General features: G+C 37.4%; 1 protein-coding gene across 2 annotated transcripts in view; it reads right to left on the bottom strand.

The window, feature by feature from the left end:
- The window catches only part of ARHGAP42 (Rho GTPase activating protein 42), a 148,493-nt gene that overhangs the window by 29,734 nt on the left and 96,663 nt on the right, over positions 1 to 22,096 (bottom strand). The window contains exons 5-11 of one of the 2 annotated variants that reach the window (XM_042023756.1): positions 21,387 to 21,488; positions 16,897 to 17,007; positions 10,506 to 10,610; positions 6,959 to 7,088; positions 3,770 to 3,870; positions 873 to 982; positions 39 to 117 (exon numbers count right to left, since the gene is read on the bottom strand). In XM_042023756.1, coding sequence (XP_041879690.1) covers positions 39 to 117; positions 873 to 982; positions 3,770 to 3,870; positions 6,959 to 7,088; positions 10,506 to 10,610; positions 16,897 to 17,007; positions 21,387 to 21,488 — 738 coding nt within the window. The remainder of the gene's footprint in view (positions 1 to 38; positions 118 to 872; positions 983 to 3,769; positions 3,871 to 6,958; positions 7,089 to 10,505; positions 10,611 to 16,896; positions 17,008 to 21,386; positions 21,489 to 22,096) is intronic. The other variant, XM_042023757.1, reaches the window with a different exon arrangement.

The raw sequence follows: 22,096 nt of genomic DNA, 5'->3' as shown, positions 1-22,096 counted from the left end.
AACTTTAAAATGAAAAGAAAATTTAAAAATATCCTTACTGGTTCCTTTCCATCCATAGCTTCAAGCCAAAGTTTTCGGTTGGATTCTGAAAAAGCTTGTAGTGTGATGATTCCAGGTCTGTCAGAAACACAGACATTCACTGAAGTTACTATTTTTCTCAAACAGTATCCAAATCCAGAATCCGAATGGATAGTGATGTGAAGTGAATATATAAAAGACAGGCAGAAGTTAGAGAAAGTTGATAGCTTCTGACATAACAGAATAATTTTGAGCTAGGTATAACACATGTCTGTTTTTTGAAAGTTTGCTAACAGCCATAAAATATTTTTAAAGAGAATAACTACAAAAGTCAGTCTACCATATTTTAACACAGAAATTAATTCAATATTTCTCTTTATTCCCAAGCTTGGAAAAAATACTCCCACAAAGTACTGTGTACCTATACCTTAAATACAGGAAAGCTGTTCTCATGTATCTCATATAATATCCAGGAGTAAGTGGAAAAAAAATGTAGAAAAAACCCCGTGCTACTATACATTTCTGAAAGCAATAGAAATTTGTACAGAATATGCTTATTAACAAGAATTTATAAAAATATTTATGATCTGTTTCTAAAAGGGTAGTGAGTTTTGCTACGCATTCCATAAGAATCCATGTTGTATCTGAATGCAAACATAACGTAGTAAAGACAACACAAATGCTTTGTATTCAACTTAATTAAGAAAACCAGGTTTGAACAAAGAAGTATTAAGTCTTGAAAGCCTAGTTTGCCTGTATACAAATATACTGATAAACATGTGTTCCTATTATAGGTGTAATTATCATATATTGGTTGCAATTATTTTCAAATTCTTAATACAACGGAAACAAACCTCTCAAATACTTCAATATCAAAACAGAAACGTTTGTCAATTGAATCTGTCTTTCTTCTGATGCAAGATTTCAGCTTGAACATTTCTGGTGAGCTTGTGACAAGGCCATTCTACAAAACAAAATAAAATGAAATTAGCACAGGCAGTACGCTTATGCCCCTTGGCTGCATCTTAAATTTAACTGCATGAACAGTCCAAAGAACATGTCTTAACACAGGGTTTACAATTATTTACGAATAGATACAATATTTGTTCTGTATATTAAGACTACAGTTAATAGCTTTCTGTCATATATTTGTTTTTAAATCATTATATTTCAGAAAATTCCCTAAATTCAAATCTTAAAAACACCTGTGTATATAACTTGATTACATGCATGTTAGGATGAAGATCATGTAATTCTGCCAACTCTCATACGCAGATAAAAAGATTTCTGAAGAATAAAATCAACTCCTAATTCTGACCACTGTGATCATGAGACCTCACTGTAACATTGGCAAGGCTGACACAACTGGGGATTCTGAGGAATGGGAGGAAGCAAATGTCACTCCTGTCTTCAAAGAGAGCAAGGAGAAGGATATAGAATCATAGAACCTTTTAGGTTGGAAAAGGTCACAATTAAACCATCTACACGTCTTTTAAATACCTCCAGGGTTGGTGACTCAACCACTTCTCTGGCAGATTGTTCCAATGGTTGACAACCTTTTTGGTGAACAAATTTTTTGTAATACCTACCTCCCCTAATGCAACTTGAGGCCATTTCCTCTCATCTTATGGGGAACTATAGGCCGGTCTGCATCACCTTTATCCCTGGGAAGGTCATGAAGTGAATAATCATGGAAAGCATTTCCAAACATTTAAAGGGCAGAAGGTGACTGGAAGCATTCAGCATGAATTTAATAAAGGAAAAATCACACAGGATCAACCTGACAGCCCTCTCCAATGTGATGGATGGCTCAGTGCATGATGGAAGAACAATGAATATTGTTTATCTCAACTTTAGCCAGGCTTTCGACACTACATCCTACTACATCCTCATAGATCAGTACAGGTGAAGTAGGGGCAATGTGGTGAGGTGGACTGAGAACTGCCTGAACTGCTGAGCTCACAGCAGAAGTCCAGCTGCAGCCAGGCACTAGTGGTATGCCCAAGGGGTTAATACTGTTCAGCATGAATAGAAAAAAGTCCAGGCACCAGGACAGGCTGAGGCTGACAGGATGGAGAGCAGCTTGGCAGAAAAGGAATTACAGGTTCTGGCAGGCAACAAGTTGATCATGAGCCGGCAATGTGACCTTGCTGTAAACCACCAGCCTCCTGGGATGCATCAGGCAGGGTACTGCCTGCAAGTGGAGGAAGGTGATCCTCACCCTGCATTCAGCACTGGTGAGGTACACTTGGAATGCTGTGTCCAGTGCTGGGGTCTCTGGTACGAGAGGCAGTGATGTGCTAGGGACAAGTCCAGGCTACCAAGGTCATTGAGGACTTAGTGCACAACTACCTGAAAGGAGGCTTTAGTGAGGTGGTCTCTTCTGCCATGTCTTAAGTGAAAGGACATGAGGGAGAAGCCTTAAGTTGTGCCAGGGGAGGCTCAGATTAGATATTAAAAATAAAATTTTCACTGAAAGGGTGGCCAGGCATTGGAGTAAGTTGCCCAGGGAGGTGGTGGAGTCACCATCTCTGGAAGTGTCCAAGAGGAGCCTGGATGTGGCACTTGGGGATATGGTTTAGGGGTGATTATGGTGGTGCTACACTGACGGTTGGACAGATGCTCTTGAAGGTCTCCTCCAACCTTGACGATCCTGTGATCTGTCATATGAGGAGAAGTTGAGAGAGCTGGGACTGTACGACCTGGAGAAGAGGGATCATATCAGTGACTGATCCTTATGGGAATACCTCATGGGAAGATGTAAAGAAGACTGAGTCAGATTCTTCCCAGTGGTGCCCAGTGGAAGGGCAAGAGGCAATGGGCACAAACACAAATACAAGTAATTCCATTTGAACTTAAGAGAAAGCTTTTTTATGGTGGTCAAACACTGGAACAGGTTGCTCATAGAGGGCTCTATCCCTGGAGATATCTAAAACCTGACTGGATCCAGACCTCACCAACCTGTTCTGGTTAACCCTGCATTGAGTTTATACTAGAGATATCCAGAGCCTCCTTCCAAACCTCATCCATTCTATGATTCTGTGCAAATGTGATAAATTTCCTATGCATTTACAATAACCACATTAGAGAAATTATTTAATATGTGGTTTAAATATGTTTTAAAAGAAATATTAAATATTTATCCATGCTATATATATAATACGTGCACTGCTTCATCAATGAAAACAGCCTTATGCTGATGCCTTTTCCTGGTCTTAAAATCAAGAGTCATACACGGTTAGAAGGGGAAAAGGGATTTTACCTTGGTGTTTATTTTAAGGATCCTTAGGTGCACATGTCCAGGTAGAATGCACCTCAGTGCACACCACAATGCACACCCCCAAAAGATCGGGTATAACATTACAGGTTTTACTAATTAGCATATCTATCAAAGATTCCCCAATGAGAGGCTCGAGTGAGCCCTTTTCCTCAAGGAACCTTCCCCTGGATGGTTCTATCTTAGTTTACAGAACGTGTTCTGGAGAGGACTTTGGGGTCTGGGGCACACTATCCTCTACCTATGAAGCTTCTAAAATGTTTAGTCTCTCAGCTTGACAAGTCCAAGAATGTAGGCAAAAAGCACTAAGAATACAGAAGTTGTAAAAAGGTATAATAGAGGTATAAGAGAAAAGGCAAAAAATCATCATGGCATCAATGCTGTTTGCATTTTTTTCTTTTAGCAGTTCTTAAATGCTTAATATAAAAGACGGAATATACAGCTCATTTATGTGTTCATCTACATGCAACTCACCACTTTTCCACCAGATTTTGTTTCAGCTATACTCATTGTAAAAGTTTTTGTTCCTTTGTCATAAGTGCAGTAATGTTTTACCCATGTAAATCCAAGGGGTCCTAGAGTGAAGAGAGATAGTATTAAAAGTAACAGTCATTTTATCACTATTATAGTTGGAATTAGGTAAGAGTAGAAAAATGAAACATAGCAGCACCCACATACAGCCTACTCATTATTTAATCTGAACATGTTTTTCAGGTATAATTTTCAAATATTGCGGCTTGATAAGGTTGCCCAACAAAGTTCCAGCAGACTGACTTTCTTTGGCAACTGGATGGGTAACAGCATTCTATTATGGTAACAAGGCAGGAAACAGGCAAGAACAAAACCTGAGGATTTTTCTGCCTAGAAAATACAGTTGTGACTTTATCAACCCAAGGGAAACCCAGCTCAGTATTAGATCCTTTCTCTTAGGGAAGCTTGGAAGTCTGGTATTAAATGCAGAAAACTGAATGAAGTCAGAAAGTGAGACTGTATTTTCATTTACTTTCAGAGTTCTTGTCAAAGGCAATAAATGCTTTTGGTAGTATCATAGAAAGGCTGTTCTTCTACAGGTTACCTTAAGGGAGTGGGTAAAATGGCATCAGCTCAGAGAGAGATTTAATCTTATGTAGTTAAACACTGACAGATTTCTATGAAAAAAAGCAAAGGAACTGTGCACTCTAAAACACATTGGTTTAGAGATGAGGGATAAAATGTAGGGTGGCAGAGGCAGTGCCTTCAGCAAGAAACACTGGCCTTTTATGCCTTGGAGGGAAGAGGTGGCTGTAACAGTGGTGCACAACTGACCATGTCCACAAAATGACACTTGCACATGTTCACAAAGTATACTGTACTGTACTTAGGGATTCACTTTTCTTCAATCTGGATAGCTATAGGTGAGATCTACAGCAATCCCCAAGTAAGTGGATGCATGCCTTATCCTGGAGAGATCACATCATACTACCTCTTAATCCTACTCCAAGTATAGGACCTCTGATGCAGATGTTTTCACTGCTGGATTATTTGGGCACTGTTGTGAACCTTTAGTGAATCTAAACACAGAACCCTCTTGAGCTTAAGCTCAGTGGTATTTTAAACTTGGTTTGCACTAATGCAGTTTAGATACAGGTATTTATAAAGTGTTCTTTTGCTGTGAGGACATGGAGTGAATTCTCCCACAATTTCCAGAATTCTCTTTACATCCTAGAAGTACCGATAAGATCTCCCATATTTTCTGGAAGTTCACTGTAGCAAAGAGCAACACAAGTCTCCAGATTCTTCAATGAGAGTTACTCCTGAGAAAAACATGATAGTGATTTTTTCAAGCTACAGTATGTACAGACCTATCAATTCTTTTTAAAATGTGTTGTGGTTTAGGAATGGTATTCCCCAATTTAGTGTTCCTACCAAAACACGTCAAATCATGCACCACTCACTTCCTCCCCCATCCTTCCCCTCTCTCCCCTGCAGTGGGCTGGAGAGAAGAATTGGAGGCATAAAGGGTAAAGATCATGGGTTGAGATAAGAACAATTTACTGGAGACAGCAATGAAATAAGAAAACAAACAGCAGCAGCAACAACATTAATAACAGAGTGTACAAGAGGCAAATGAATCACACGTGAGTGCTCACCACATGGAAACACCTGACAATACCTGAGCGCTCCCTCCACCACCTTAGGGACCCAGAAGGGATCCCTTCCCCCATCCCCAAAAAATGATGAGAGATGGTCTTGAATGAGGACCTAGTCATGCCCAGCTCCTGCCTACTGCAAAAATTAACCCTGTCCTGTCTGGAACCAAGACAAAATGAAAGACCACTGACTTTAAAAAAAAAAAAGTGCCTTAAGGGGTTTGTGTTTGGTTTCTTTTTTTTTTTATGTTAAAAAAATTAATTTTAAGTTTTATTTAATTAAATAAAATGTGTTGAAAACAAACCTAGTTGTTTTACCATAGATACAAAGGCTTTGCCTTCTCAGTGTACCCACAAAGGTGGTGGTTATATGAGAGACTGCATCAGTCCTGTTAGTTGGATGTCAGGCAATCCAGAAATGTAACTGTGGAAATTTACATGGTCTGTTACGCTGACTTTGAGAAAGCTCTCCTATTGCCTGTGTTTTGGAAGAAAGTAAAGTCAGGAATTGAAAATTCAAATGGTTATGTACCCTCAGAAGTTAGCTGTTCTGCTCTTATATTTTAAGTTATTTTCATTTAGCATAACAAAATCTGTAATTATTCTAAATCAATTTTTCCTCTGACGGCAATTCATTATCTCTTTTAGCATATTGTAAGAAGGATGAGCACTCTCAATGCAGTTTTAGATGAGTTAAGAAATCACCTTTTTTCATTAAAAAATTGTAGCAAGACACCTGCATTGCAACTTTAAGTTTGTTACTCTTGACTATCCATCTGAATGAAAAAAATTTATGGCCTAATGCCATTTTTTAACAAAAACCTATGTTTCCCACCATGCATATCAGCAATAAATATATATGTCTTGAGTTTACTCTCAAGAACAGCAAAGATTTAACCCAGTTGCTCACAATTTGAAAAGAACCCATAGGATAATGGTTGTAGGTAAGTAAACTTGCATGACAAGGAATTATACAACTAGTACCTTTCCACTACACCGTGATTACAGACCCTGTTACTGTTACTCCAGAATAAAAATTTCTTTTCAGTAAGAAGATGTCAAGTTGGCCTCTCACTATTTAATGAAGCACAGCATGTGCCCAGTACTTCACTCCTTTTCTCCCTCCCCCATTAGCAGGGCTCAGTGTAATTTCCACTTAACACAGATTTCTTTTATGAGTATTACTCAATTAAAAATAGACTGCCTTCTTAAAACTTGCAGCGCTACTGAGGATAAAACTGGCTGTGGTTAACTATGGTAAGATGGTACTCATATGACCTTTTCTTACATCTTTTACTTCCATTAAGTGCATGTTCATTAAGGTGGTTGGATTAGAGGGGGTCTCTGGTACAAGGTGCTCCTGATGGCTGAACTAAAGGTCCTGTTCAGGCAGGGAAAGTACAGGAAACAGAAGGCAGCCAAAGCAGAGTCTCTGGAGTTTGCAGCAAGGTGCAGGGCAGCCAGCCAGAGCAGAGCTTGCTACCAGTCAACCACTGGGGCAAACAACAGCAGGGAGCTTCTCTGTTGTACTTACGCTTCTCCTGCACATAGAGATAGCCTTCCATTGTCCATTGACTTGGTGGTCTGTAATCTTGGTTGGCTGATTTCATTCTTTGCATGAGTCTCTCCACTTCCTGCCTAGTGCTTTCAAAGTTATTCCGAGTCTAATACCCAGAAAAGGAAACAAACAAAACCCCACATTATCTCATGCAAGTACCAAAATAACAATGAACAACTAATTACAAATAATGCCCAGGAGACTGTATTGGAGATCAACAAAAGCATTTGCCAGAGACATAAAATGGGGGAAAAAGAAAAAAAAAGCAATAAAGAATAATACTCTTCACTGCTAGAAGCCTAGAAATAACCCAGTAACGAAGAATTCAACTTAAGCACACAAATGGAAGGAAAACATAGCCAAGAATAGCACCATTCCTCTTCCTGCAGGTCACTAACCTCAGACAGGAGGTCATTTCATATCTTTAGGTATGCTTACACAGTATTTTGCAGACAGATCCAGGCATTCTCTCTGTACACTCTGGGATTCTCAGACAGAAGCCTGGCTAAACTAGAAGCTGCTGATAGATTAGGCCTAAACCTGAAGCAATAAGACCCACTGAAGCACTTAAAATACAGTGCAGAAAAGGCTAGTTTGGGTTAAAGCCAGGCTAATGCATCCAGACAGCTCCATTTTCTACATACATGGAAGAGACTGATGTTCTATGTATCCATATCTGCAGCAATGTCACAGGTGCTGCTGCTCAGAACAGTCAGGTTACTGGCACTGTCATGAACAAGTTTTGATAGGACTATGCAAACACCACAGTTCAATACAGCAAAAATATGGGAAGTAAGAAACAGGTCACAAGTGGCAGAACTGTGCCAAAAGCATGGAAGAAGTGTGTCTGTCCTAAATATCATGTGTGCAACCAGGCATCTGAAGCAAACAATTATGGTACTAAGGTGGATTTTCCATATTTGCTAATAATTATATGCATGTAAATGGACACCTTTTCCTAGGGAATTCAGTGAGGCTAGGGTTTCTCTCCATGCATCTAGCATGGGGTAGTAGAAGAGAATTATTGTGAGGTGCCAGAGTTTTGATTAAATATCAGATATTGAACACTCTGTTCCTATAGGTCATAGAAAAGAATAAAGATTTTTGTAATGTTTCTAACAAAGTCATCTATGGACTCAAATCCTGACTAGTCAGAAAGATACTCTCAGGATTTTATACACCAGTGAATACTTCTCCCTTTCCATGGGCCATTTGTGTAGTTAGTTGCACAGTAATATAAGAGTATACATACTTCATCTTGATCTTGAAGACAAACACTATCATTAGAGAGGGAGGTAAAATTCTAAACGGAACTTTTCAGATTATGTCCTTCAGAAGAAGTATCACTTCAGACCAAACTTAAGAGAGGTAATTTTGAGACCTTTAAGAAGGACATGCCATCAAAGGAATGTCCCCATTTTGAGAGCTTATCTCTGTCTACTAAGTTTTTAATGACTACTTTTAAGCAGCCAGGTCGTTGAATCAAATTACAGAAACCAAAGCCAAATGGACACACAAAGTATGCCACTGGCCAACTGAGACAGTTAAGGCGACAACAGGTCATGTTAGAACATGGTGACCTCTTAGGAGCTGCTAGTCTGCTACTACTCTTCCACAAGTGTTACTGCTCCTGCTCTAACCTGTAGGACATTTTTAAAGCAGAAACAGCAGTTCAGATCAACTATTCTTCAAGACCTGAGCACACAATGCAATGGAGAGGAGTACTTTTGACAGCTACTGACAGGCTGACACACACTTTTCCCTGTCATCAATTTGTCTTTACCTTATATAAATTATTTCACTTCAATCTCATGTTGAGTGAGGCTCTGAATGACAAGTACATAGAGAACCAGCTGGCTAAAAGGAAGTTGTGTATCTAGATCTGGAACCAGAATTTATACTGCTGTGTAACAGGAGTGAGTGATGTACTGACCCCAATGTATCTTCATGTATATGTTTTCTGATATATAATTAAAAAGAAATTATAATACATTGATCCTTCTGCCTAACTTCACATCTCCCTCTACCTCTGTTATCCATTTACAACTTCAATTTGTGCTGATATAATATTTAGAAAACATTAAATTTAACTATTTCTTAATTAAAATTGAAAAAAAAATCCTTTAATAATTCTGCTTCTGTAGAGACATGCATAGAAGAAACATATGATTACTTACAACGCCAGTTTTGGTCTGTGCTGGGAGCTCATGCTCCTCTCAGAACTTGCTGTATTAAAATAAGCAAATCTCTGGACTGAAGCACATTTTTCACCCTTTCAGTGAAACTGCTGTGCAACAACACTGACCCCTTGTGTCTTTATCTGAAAGCATCTCAGTAGCAAACAAAGTAGAAAACACAAAATTTGAAAAGACAAGGGGCTTTACAGACAGAGACCATTTGCATTTTGATCCAAAAGGAAAAGGTTAATCATCTAGGAAGTTCAGCCTTATTTCCTCAAGCAGCATATAAAATGAGATCTATACCTATATATGAACAAGAGATGTAAAAGGGAAGATGGAGCAACAAAAAATTGTTAGATGTGTCTTTTCTTGAAAGAATGAAATGGACTTAAATCTTTTAAAAATTTAGCTCTGGACTTTGATGTTACTTGTCAGGAAAAATGCGAGACTTGCCCAATGCTGACATGTTGAACTTCACTTTTTACCATACAAGCAAAGAGTGCGTAAACTTCACTTAAAAGCAAAGTGTGTAAAGGTATTTTGTACCTACTTACTTGTTTGTCCTTGGAGGAGTAATATCTGGATTACACAGTGAAATAAATATACACTTGCATACAGCAGTTATGATGAGTGGAAAAGTATATTGATTAAATGCATTTTAGTCATCTTTGATAACTATGAAATTTTTGGGCAGTTGGTGACCAAAATGGGATCATGTATGGCTCTGACTACCAAATCCACACCAATCTACAGCACAAGATCCATCTGCTCAGTTGAGAGCAACTCTCTACACAAAAAAGAGATCCTTTCTTCTGGTGAAACTTAATGCTCATGAGAGTTGCTCACCATGGAAGAAAGTCCCACTTACTCTTTAATGGTACAGAGAACAGCCAGAGAATGGCATCCCAAGTATACTTTATATACAGTGGGAAGTTAGAAGACAGCAGGACAAACTGTATCATCCCATACCAGCTGGAGCATTTTGGTACCTCCACTTAGTCCAGAAGACAGGCCTCACTCTCAAGAAAGCTTTTATACAAGTTTAAAATCTATCTGGACCACTGTGTTTTCTAATAAAAACTTGGCTGCTGCCCCGTTTTTCTTGTTCTTGCTCCCAAAGTGTTGATCTGGAAATCACAAATTAACTATCCAAAGTTATTTGTTGTCAGGAATCTTAATTATATTAATCTTACAAAAATAATTTTACCTATTCATATATGAATTTGATCTCACCTTACTAAAACATTGCAAGATTTAGAGTTTCAATGAATGTAAGTCTACTTTAATATCCCGAAATTAGCAAATTAAAAAGTTGAATTATGTAAAATACAAATTGTCCTTACATTCTGCAAATTGAACTGCAGTTGCTGCTTGTATGGTGCAAACTCCTGAGCCAGTTCATATCCTTCATGGTAAAATGTAAATAGTCCTTGAAGAAAGGCCAAGAGCTGAAAAGGTAAAATTGAGAAGCATTATACATTTTTAACTCCTGGAACACTCTGTGCTTTTACGCTCAAAGGCAAGGTTTTGCTGAGAAGGAATCCATGGTGAGACCTTAAGAAAGAGAAATGTTACACATGCTTTTGCGTCATGAAGTTGTAATTTCCATAATTTAATTCACTGTCCTAGTAATTTTATCCAGTATTTCAGCTGGAGTCTTTGCTGGCATGCATTTTCCAAGTTTAAAATTTCAGAGCTGAAGTGTTTTTTCTTCAAAATATTTTTTCACTTTCTTCATAGTAATTGCCTGGGCTATGACCTGTTTTCCACAAATGAGACTAGAAAGTATGTTTTGGATAGGTTAGCACAACACAAGAAACCCAGACAATTTCTTCCTGCTCTGAACAAAATGCAAACTCTATTTGGTATGTCTGTGATTGACTCCAACAGAAGCACTGTAGTCTGTATATATCCAGTTGAAAAGTCCTTTTTGAAGTCTGATTTAAAACAATGTTCAAGTAGTAAAAGGTACAACCAGATTTAGCTTTTGAATTAATGCATTCCTGCCATCTCTTAGTTTTAAAAGCCTTCTAACTTATTCTGCTTTAAATTTGAAAAGTGTTTTGACATTGCTTTAAGTCATCCTACCTGCTGTTAAATACTAAGCATTTAATTTCTTATCATGGACTGCTCTCTTTGTATATCTAATTTAGCTTACAAAAAAAGAGTAAAGAAAACAAACAAAAAAAGAGATAAATTTGCATTTACAGTAACATAAGTTCTAACAATAAAAAAGATTTGCCTTAGTATACTACACCATTATCATCTGGGCTAAGTAGCTGGCTGTCCAAGCTGTCTCCTAACTCAGTAAAGAACCATAGGTATTCCAGAGCATAATTCTTTTCCCTTTTTCAGAATGATCCAGTGGAAACATTTATCTCTCTTCATTGACTACTGAAGTAGTCTAGATTCAGGCAACAAAAATGCCATCATTCATATTTAATGTGCTTGCTTTGTGTTACCAATACCATCGATTACTGTAAGTGGAACAGCGTAAAGGTGTAGTTTTTACTGCACTTATATTTTTACATTTCTTCTCAGCCCTACTTGAAGAATTGTAGCTAAATTGTTCTGCCTTCTCTCCCCTATTACTTTCTAAGAAACTGCTGAGAGCTCTTTTGCTGCATTAGTAAGTTAAAGCAGTTGGAGGTGAACAGATCATCAGTGTGAGCACAAATACAAAGTATGGCTGGGAGAAGGATTCTGCCCTTGGTTTTTACTGGTATTGTAGGATCAGATGAAACCCTGGCCTCAGGCAAAGGTGGTGCCCAGAATCCCAGGCTGCCCAGTAAGCCAGTCATGGAGCCTGAAGAACTGAGAAGATCCTTGGACATAAAAGCAAATTTTTGTGTGGGCCTCTACAGTGGATGTGAATTCCTGAACCATATTCTACCATCAAGCAATGAAGGCAATGCAGTCTCAAGTGGAGGGCTCCATATCTTGTATAAATCATCCCAGTTTAACATGATTCATCTGTGCAGCTGAAATCATTAGCTAAGGACTGGACCCTGAAATCTCTTACTGATTATTCAAGTGTTTCTGAGGAAGGTCCAAATACAACAGTCTGTCGTAAAAACATCCAATTGTGCAAATAGACAGAAAGAGTTCTATAATTTTCTATAATTCTAGACTATAATTCTAAATTTCTATAATTCTGGAAAGTACTATTTAAAGGAAAAGAAAGAAAATTAATCTTCCTTTTAATGAATAAAGTATAAAATAAGCAAATTTTAACCAAAGCTCTGCTTTGGCTCCAGTTATGCGAAGCCTGTGCTCACTCTAGATTCAGTTACTCATCAGAGTCCCCAGCTACAGCTCCTTCAGATGCTGCAGCACAACTACTCCTGTGCTCACTCTGACTTGGTCCAGTCAAAAGGATGTGTGGATTAAGATAACCTGTAAGCAGGAGCCTGCTGCTAAACCCACCCTTTTCAGCTGAAGAAATACTGCAGGAGTAACACTAGCAAAACTGCAGCCAGATCACGACACTAAAGCACACCAAAATTACAATAAAGAACTAGTGGTACAAGCCTTCAGTATGTCAGCTTATGCCTGAATTTCAAAAATCAGTTTAAAGAGCATTTCAGGAGAATAAACTGTATACATTTCAGCTCCAATACTTGAAGAAAAACATTTTACATCATACAAAACACTTTTATAGAATACACTGAGAAATACCAAGGAAAATATTTAACACAAGATGGCAGCAAAGCTGAATTTATCAGAAAGCAAAAATACAACAGCAGCTAAAAAACCCCCCAAAACCCTGAGAAAAATCTGAATTAATTTTATTTAAAGTACTTCTCAGGTATTCTGGCAGTTGTGCACTGCAGAGGATCTGGCCTTGAGGTTTTCCTGGTTAAACACTCTCTAAGCACTTAGGAAAATAGGAATAAAAGAAAAGCATTATGCAAGTCCTAGATCAGTGTATTGAAGTTCTGTGTTGAAACATGACACTGAGGATGGTATTCACTTCAATGTACGTGTCACTAGCAGTGGAAAAACAGGGATCAGAAAACGCCCTGTACCCAGTGGGCCTGTGTTGCTAAGGCATCTCCATAATCACATCCATCAGGACAGGTACAGCCAGAGCATTGTATGGAAGAGATTTAAAAGTCAGGGTCTTTTGTCCTAGGCTTATGCTCATAGTGGGTTTTTCTTGTTGCTGGCATTAGAAGTGGCACTCTTGCTAAAGGCAGGCTCATAATTTAAAGGAAATTAATATGAAATAGTATAAAAATAATATTAAAAACAAGACTAGAAAACCAGCCCCTTTTCCTTTCAAAGAAAATTTTCAGAATGTATTTCGAGGTGGTATTCACACATAAGGAGGTAATTTATTTCATCAAACATCACAAACAATACCTGATGCTTTCATATCAACAATTTTTCATTTTAAAAAGTGCCTTATAGTTATCTCATTCTGAGTATCTAATCAGTCACATCAGTAAAGAGTGAGGTCTGAACTCCAGAATACAAAGCTACTCACCACACCAGAGCCATGAGGATTTCAACACAGAATTCGAAACAAAACCCAACTACTTCTTGAGACTTTATTTATTTTTATGTAGAGCTGCTGACCTCAAGACTGCCTGGTCGTTTCATTCTCACAGGAAGAAGACTGTACTTAGGTTTCGGATAGGGAAGGAATTTAACCTTTGGCCTGCAGCACATCAGCCAGAAGTCCCTGTCTCCCTGTTTTCTTTTTATTTATAAGCAGATAGCACTTATTCTTCAGATTAAAGTGAACATAGTTAATAATGTAGAAAATGCAAGAAAGGGAAATTCAAATTTAATGGCCACTGTGAAGTCTCATGGAAATGCATGTAATTACAGGCAGCGTTTTTTGGTTGGCTGTTCTTTTTTTCTTCTCTTTAAATAAACATTTAACAGACCACCCCTCACATTTCAGATAGTTTACTGCTTATGAACTTTTTGCCCTGATTTCTACAGGACAAGGAAGTCCTGGCATCACCACAGGACAAAGCAGAACTTTAGGAAGGTATTTGCAGTATTTTAACAAGCGTAAAAACCTCAGAAAGCACTGTTGGCTTGGACTAGCTTCTTTGGGATCACAAAAGAAAAGCTAGTAAAACAGATTATTGTCACTTATTTTGCTTTATTGTTTATCTTGCTGTAAATTTGAACACTAATTTGTCCCTCAGAAAAAGTTTAAATTCATGATCTGTAGGAAAACCTCAGTTGTCTTCTTTTCTTGGAAAAAATCAAGATCTAGGAGGATCACAAATAGGAATGTGTCAGTTACTCACACTAGTACACATTAGCAACCACTTTGATCAAGATGCAGAGAACAAAGAGAAACCCAGGGCCTGAGAAGCAGCTGCAAAAGTCTACTCTAAACACTACAGTCTTCTACTCACTATATGAGTCATTAGCATCTGTACCTTAAAATCTTTCCCCACTCTCCTCCAGGAAAGAACATACTCCACTTTTACCAACTTCTACTGCCCTAGCTGTAACCCACCTGGCAATTTTTGCTAGGTTACGTCTCCCACTCTGGTTCTCAGATTTTCTTTATCCTTTGCCATAGAAAAACTGAAGGTCTTGAAAGGATGTTCAACAAATCATTTGCTTTTCAGTTCTATTCCCATGTCGCAAACTTATTCTTCTTTCACATGGGCATCACAGTTTCCTCCTTCACTGCACTAACAGATTTATTTTGTTAAACTCTCCTCCACTGAGTCTGTTAGCAAGATGTCAGACTGAGAATTATAAGAAGACGTGACACTGTGCTGATAAATCAGAGGCACAGGCAGCACATACACTAGAATAACCCACAACCATCAGCGCTCCTGAGGAGGCATGTCCATGCAGACACACGACCAGGCATCTTCTGCCATGCACACCTTCACAGAGCACACAGAGGAAAATTCATAATAAGACAATTCTTTCGATACCTGATTTTAAAGTGTTAGGCTTTGTCTTTATCTAGACGTTTCATCTAGGAGCACATGCTCATACTTCCGACATCACTTACACAAACATGAATTGCAGAAAGCCTTTTTTGAAGTCTGGGTTTTTTTTGGTTTGTTTAGTTTGGCTTTTTTTAATCTCATGGTATTGCTGATTAGTACTTTTATTTTTTTGCATAAGGCATTTTTAGCCTTATGTGTTTTCGCAAATGCTTTTATTTCAGCATGTTGTATGCAACAGATTACAAACAAAAATGAAGAATTCTGAAGATTCAAAATTTTGCAACTGATGTTATAATTTAATCTCCATCTATATCCAGACTGATTATAAATAAATTCACACCCAAAGTCAGAAGACATTACCTGCATTATCATTACCCTGTCACAAGAGTATTTCCTGTACCTTCCCCTGGAACATCAAGTATGTCATACTGGGCTGAATGCCTACTGATGTGAGACAGCATGGAAACAGATACATTCAAAAGTAAATTTTACCTATTTTAACTATGCACAGTTGCACAGTATTTTCCAATGTACAAGGTCTTTTCAATACAGAAAGTTTCTATTACATTAAAGGAGCATAGAGTCTTCTCTACTAGGGTCAGAGCTAGGCCACGATTGCTAGATTTTTCCAGGATGTGAGTGTTTTGCAGAAGGAGACAGAGACACACACTCTGGATTAATCTGTGACAGGTAGAAAAATGTTCTTATTTAGGAATGCGAGTAAAGTTTTAGTCTCCAAGATTTGGCAGCTGTATGCCATAAAGATAGGATTTCTGTAAGTACTGCTTGCTGAATCCAGGTTCATTAGTTTGCATCAATGTCAAACATTCACTATACAATACACTGTCATCTCGTGGAAAGAAGGTATCTGAGAAGCTCTTCTTGGTGACACAGGGTGTTAGAGATGTAATTCAACCCGTTTCACAGTCAAGAGTGCTGCTTCAATAGTTACAAGGAAGCTGGGAGATGTGTGGAGAGAAAGTTACACTCATCATGTTCCTCTCTGACAAGCAGCACTCTGCTGTGCTCAGTGTGCTTAATAGGAAGGGACACATGGCATTGGAAGTTCTCTGTCAAGGGCTATAGGTACTAGCTATATCAGGCACCTGGCAAGCTAGTCCTGTCTGTATGACATGAACAGTAGTAATACTGCTACTAGGCCACAGAAATATGCCTGCATCACATACTGAAGCTGCTTTTGGTACTGACTGACCCAGAAGAGAGTTAGGAGTGGGGGATGGAAACACAGAAGGAAATCCCAAACTTAAATACGGACATTGAAACACAACTTTATCTTACTCTTTAATGGCATGTCAACATATGCTTTCCTTTATTTGCAAAGTAAACTAAAGACAGATGACTTCACCAACAAAAAATAAACTTACCTATCCTACAGAAAAATTGATTTTTCACTTTACTTCATGCGTAACTCAGAACAATGTCTGTGTACACTGCCTACATAAAATATTTAAATTTAAAAACTGGCTCAAAATTTAAGCCATTAAATCATGGTATTAGGAAACATCGATTATGTGCTGCCCAGACACAACATTACATGATGTCCCATTAAACTGTTACGCACACTTAAAGTCATCAGACATTTCACTTGACAGTAGATACTACACTCTTACATAATCCTTTAATAAACATGGGACGTGCCCAAGCCAAGATCTTAATGTTTGTCTATATACAAAGAACCTGCATTCAAAACTTTAAAAGGGAGCAAAAAAATTGATATTTTAAATTCAATTTTCAGCTTTAAATGCATGCATTCTAAAGAAAATAAAACAAAACTTACAGGTTCTACAAATTCAAATTTCTTTTTCTCTTGTACTTCTTGAATTTTAAAAACATATTCTAATGATGCTTCATAAAAGTTCTGATGTTCTCTGTCAATCTGTGTATCTGCCTAAAAGACAAAATGAAATATGGACATTATTTTAGTCCTTTAATTGCTTTAAAAACAGGTTATGCCATTTACAAACAGATCTTCCATTAGATTATTTTACAAGTTTCATAGGATTTTCTTTCTGAAAATTAGAATACCTACTTTAAAAAGCTAAATGCAAGTTTAAGAAGTTAACATTACACATTTCAGCCTATGCCTTTTACCTGATCGTTTTTGGTTTCTTCTTTCTTTTTGCACTTTAAGGGTCTAGTTTTTAGGAGAGCCTGGCAGGAAAGAAAGGTGGCAGCAGGTACTTGGTATATGCAAGTTTAGAAAAGGAAATAGAAATGAGCAGTGTAGGAATCAAGGACAGACAAAAAGATAATTATTTCTATTGAAATATTTGAGTGTCATATGTACTGAAATCATATCTGTTTCTCAGGTTCAAATACCTTCCCAAGAAGGTATTTTCTTTCTTAAATAGGCTGTCTTTAACAATGACATCTCGCAAGCTATTACTTTATAGTATGAGTCATATGTTCCTGGAATGTAAACACATTTAAGTCCCTAACCTCATAAATCAAATATATTTCAAGTTTTAATTTTCAAGTGACAGAACTACAAGGCAATTCTTGTCAGAAGCGCCTGACTAATACCACCCAACATGGAGATCCAGTATCAGAACAGTGTCTTCTGCCTAAATAGCTAAAGAATTAACTCTTATCAGCTGATAAGGAGTAATAGGCTTTTATCCTCAATTTAAACAAGCCACAGGAGAGGGAACTAACAGACAAGCAGTGTAGCATGTTGATAATGTTTAAAGAAGACATGCAGATTCCGTTTTAATTCATCCATCTTCATAACAAATAATTTTTCCAACAAATCCCTTCTGCGCTGTATTAGATTTTGCTCTTTGGTCAAAATATTATCATTGATCAACAACAGGAGTAAGATCGCCTATTTTTGACATATGACAGTTAAAATATAGAAGGATACTTCTGTATATTCTCTAGTTTAATTCTGGCACTAAAAATAACAAATGCAGGGAAATTGGGAACGCTTGATGTTGTCTTCCCTTGACAACAAACTTTAAACCAGCAAACACATCATAAAAAAGATTTAGTACTTTTAACAGTACAAAAGCAAAAAGTCAGTATTTTCCTTCAGGCAGCACTTGGCCATCAATAGCACCATATATAATTAAGATTGCTTCTCTACTCAAGGACATGCTACTATTGTGCTTCGGCTCTAGAGGCTCTTAATGATATTGATCCACCTCCCTAGCCCAGTGTTCCAACACTACTTCAACATATGGGCCTCGAGGATATGTTTCAAATTATTCAGTACCAGCATTTCCTTCCAGTGTCTGTTAAAAAAACCCAAAAATTCAGTAAACTAATAATATGAAGCTGAAACCAAGCATTCAAAATTCCAATAACGAACCACTCTACCTCAAAATTAACTCTGCCATTTGCCATTCATACAGTGTGTTTGGCTACTGTTTTCCCTGATACTCTGTTCATAGTTTTGTTTCACAAAAAAAATCTATCACAAAGACAGTGCTACATAGCTGAAAAGAAGCAGTTGCCACCACTGTGGGACCTGATTCAGCAATCCCTTGCTCACACAAATGCCATCAATAAGCACTTGAGACAGACCTCAGCTCTCTCATTTAATTGTACATAAATAATGAAACCTAGTTTTAGAAATTGTCTCTTTTAGGCTTTGCCTCAGGAAAAGCATTTAAACACCTAATTAAATCCACCTCTATTCTGAACAGCATTTAAGCAGGTTGCAGTTGAAATGGTATTTACAACAACCAAGTGCCATCTGAAATATGGATTAAGGCCATAATCACCACCAGTGAACAGGGACTAAATCAGAATTCCCCAAATATATATTCTGTAGAAGCTTATGAATTTGGGTGAACACCAGATGATTCAGATTTGTAAGAATCACTTTGAAAAGTGATCTTAAAGTTTCAAAAGCTGAAAGGATTTTCATATGTTTTTCTGTGACTTCAAACTCCATGTAAAAAATAAAGAGATCTGATGGATATGGTTTTGAGTCTCTACCTGTATGATACATAGTCATAGTGAGTAGTATTTTCATTGATGTAGGCCATGATTACAGTATATATACCAGAAATTCACATAAGCTTGGACACTGATTCTGGAACAGATTTCAGAGAAATGAAATCAGAAGTTTATTAGATTTTTCATATCACTCAATTCTGCCCGTTTTCTCCTCCACTGTGGGCTTCTGTAGGCCGTGAAAAGACACTACTAGAGAGTTTCTTTTTGATGCTAAAGGAAAAAAGCCAATCACCTGTGTAAACTGCACCAGCAGTCTTCCAGGCTCTTAAAATATCCAACACATTTCAGTTGGGTGAATATATGCAAACTACTCTCTAAAGAGTACGTTCCAACCATCAAACTTCAGATGCATAATTAAGGTGTTCTCTCTCAATAGCACTCAAGTGAGACATGTAAAAGAACCCAACAGAGTACAAGGCCTTTGCTAATCCCAGTACTCTTTAACCCACATAACGTGGGTTAAAGAGTACTGAGATTAGCAAATTCAAGGAAACAGTATTTTTCCCATGTAGCAGTCAAAAAATGGTATTCCCATCTCCCTGAATGCATGACATTGGCTTGAGGCATGGACTGCCCATCTCCTGCCCTGGGCTCCAAAGCCCCACCTGCCAGCACTGCTTGGTGCTTTGCTCATGCCCTGCTCTGCTGTGGCCTGCTCCAACAAACTCCATCCTGGACATATGGGCTGTAACTGGGGCTCACCCAAATCACTCTGGATGAAAGTCAACAGCTATCTTGGATTTCAGGTCAGGAATGGAGCCTGGCCTCCTTTTACCTACAATACAGATACAGGCCAAACATCTCCCTGGTTAACAATTTTAGTACTGATTTGCTCTTGTACCTTCTACTTATGGTGGGCCTATGTTGCTGATTCAGCACATCTACAGCTACAGAAAACTGGGAAGCCAGAAATGGCAAGTTATGCCCTTTATCCTTTATAAGGGAGGAATCTCAGTTACAAGATTTTAAATCCAGATATGTCACTTAAGGACACACTGGAAAAAATTATTCTGGTTTTCCATTAGTTTATAGATGTGAGCCAAATCCACTGTTTTTCTACCATAGTTTATTAGATTCACAGTTGTTACTTTGCACTTCAGTTGCTGCTTTTAGACTGTAATTATTCTCATGCCTCAAGAGTAAAATATATTATTTACTTTATTTTGTTTCTATTCTAGAGCAAATTAATGCTTAAGTTCACTTTCCCACATTTTGGTAAGAATTTCTATTTTTTTTTTTTAAGCTGGGGTTTAGCCTCTAACAGAACTGCTTCCTCATCAGTACATAAGATATCTGGGAAAAGTGAGAGCTCTAACATACACGTGGAACAATTAACCAATCCTACATAACTAATGTCTTATCTAGACTGATTATTATATAGACAGCAACAGCAATGGAGGCATATAGACATTATTAGAAATTTTGAATTTCTAAGCCTTATTTAATTTGAATTATAATATTATTGGTAAACATGAAAAAATAATCCTATGACGTGATTGAGTGATGGTCACGCCTTTGGTGAAAATTCCATCTGCAAACTAATCCCCATGATTTAAGAGTGACCATGGCAACAGTAATCCCATCAAAATAATTTTAAACTACTTTTGGCACAATTCCCAAAGTGTCATTGATATCATATTGCTGGGTTTATTGTAATTTGCTTCAAAGACAAATCATATTCATTTCTACCAGCATACTGAAAAGCCTTGGAATCCTCCTGTTAAACTGGAAGTCTTCATGGTTTGTTTTTTTTAACAGAAAAGTATTAGCCAAACAGACTCTTCAAAGCTGAAGTTATAGATATAATTTCAGGTCAATTTCAGGTGCCTCAATCTTGGAGTAAGATGAAAAAGAGGAAAAAAGAAGCAGAAAAAAGTATCATTAAAGTGATCTCAGTTCAGTCTTCTGGATTAAAATGTATGCGAAATAGAAGCTTAATTTCATCAGTTAATATATTAAGTGGCAAACTCAAAAGCACTTAATTTACTTTCAAATATTCCACATATAGCTTATAAAACCCACACTTTTATTGTACTAATATAATTCCATTGTTGCAACCAATAAACATTAGCTGTACTTGAAATACACAAAGTTGCACACACAGAATATTGCTTTGTTAAAATATTTAATACCTATTTGGATCTTATTAATCCCAGCTAAGAATTTATAGACACAACAAGCATGACTACCAGAAATCACCACAATTTTACATTAATAAAATAGAGCACGTCTTGAAGAGAACCAATTCGTTATCATGATTTCTACGCATATGTGACACTAGGTAAGAGTGTGTTCAGTTCTTACATCTTGCAAATGAGATTCTTTCTTCTTTGCTGACAAATTTAAGTGCTTCTCTAAGATGGAATAATATTTTTCACTTTCCTTGTCAAATTTCTTCTTCCCATCCTGAAAAACAAAATATTCCCAAGTAAAGTATTTGACTAAACACAGCGAACTTATACTAAAAGAAATAACAGGTGCCAAAATATGCCTCACTACAAAACCACTTTTGTTGGTTCCAGTATTTTTAGGGTTTAATTCTGAATTGGACCTAAAGATACTAGGAGAACTGCTTCAATTATTAAAAGCAATAGTAAGCAGGAATTTCCCCATAAATAACAAACCCATACAACAGACTTGCATGGTTTGCCACAGTAAATGTAGATGGGATTTTATGTGGGTGGTATCTTTCTAAGCAGATGCCTAATACAAAATAATCTTCCCCAAGTTTTCTAAGTGTACCTAACTGCCACACTGCCTTTACAAAAAAGAAAAAAACCAAAAACAACCCCAAAAAATCCCACCAAAAAAACTACTGTGGAGGAGGTAGGTGAATACAAAAAATGTGATGATATAGGCCTATCCTTGGCATTTAAGACTAATATGCTTATTTTCCACCCACACTCTTAAAATATGAGGATGACGGAAAAGCATATATGTGGTTGCAAAATGAAATTGGTCCAAAAGTCTGTTTCCAATATTATTTCAATGTGTCTGAATATTTAAGCTTGTCT

This window comes from Corvus kubaryi, unplaced genomic scaffold, assembly GCF_017639235.1.
Source record: "Corvus kubaryi isolate FWS band 111438036 unplaced genomic scaffold, C.kubaryi_AGA036_p1.0 37256, whole genome shotgun sequence".
Taxonomy (NCBI): Eukaryota; Metazoa; Chordata; class Aves; order Passeriformes; family Corvidae; genus Corvus; species Corvus kubaryi.
Note: the sequence above shows the minus strand (reverse complement) of the source record. Positions and strands in the feature narration are given on the sequence as shown.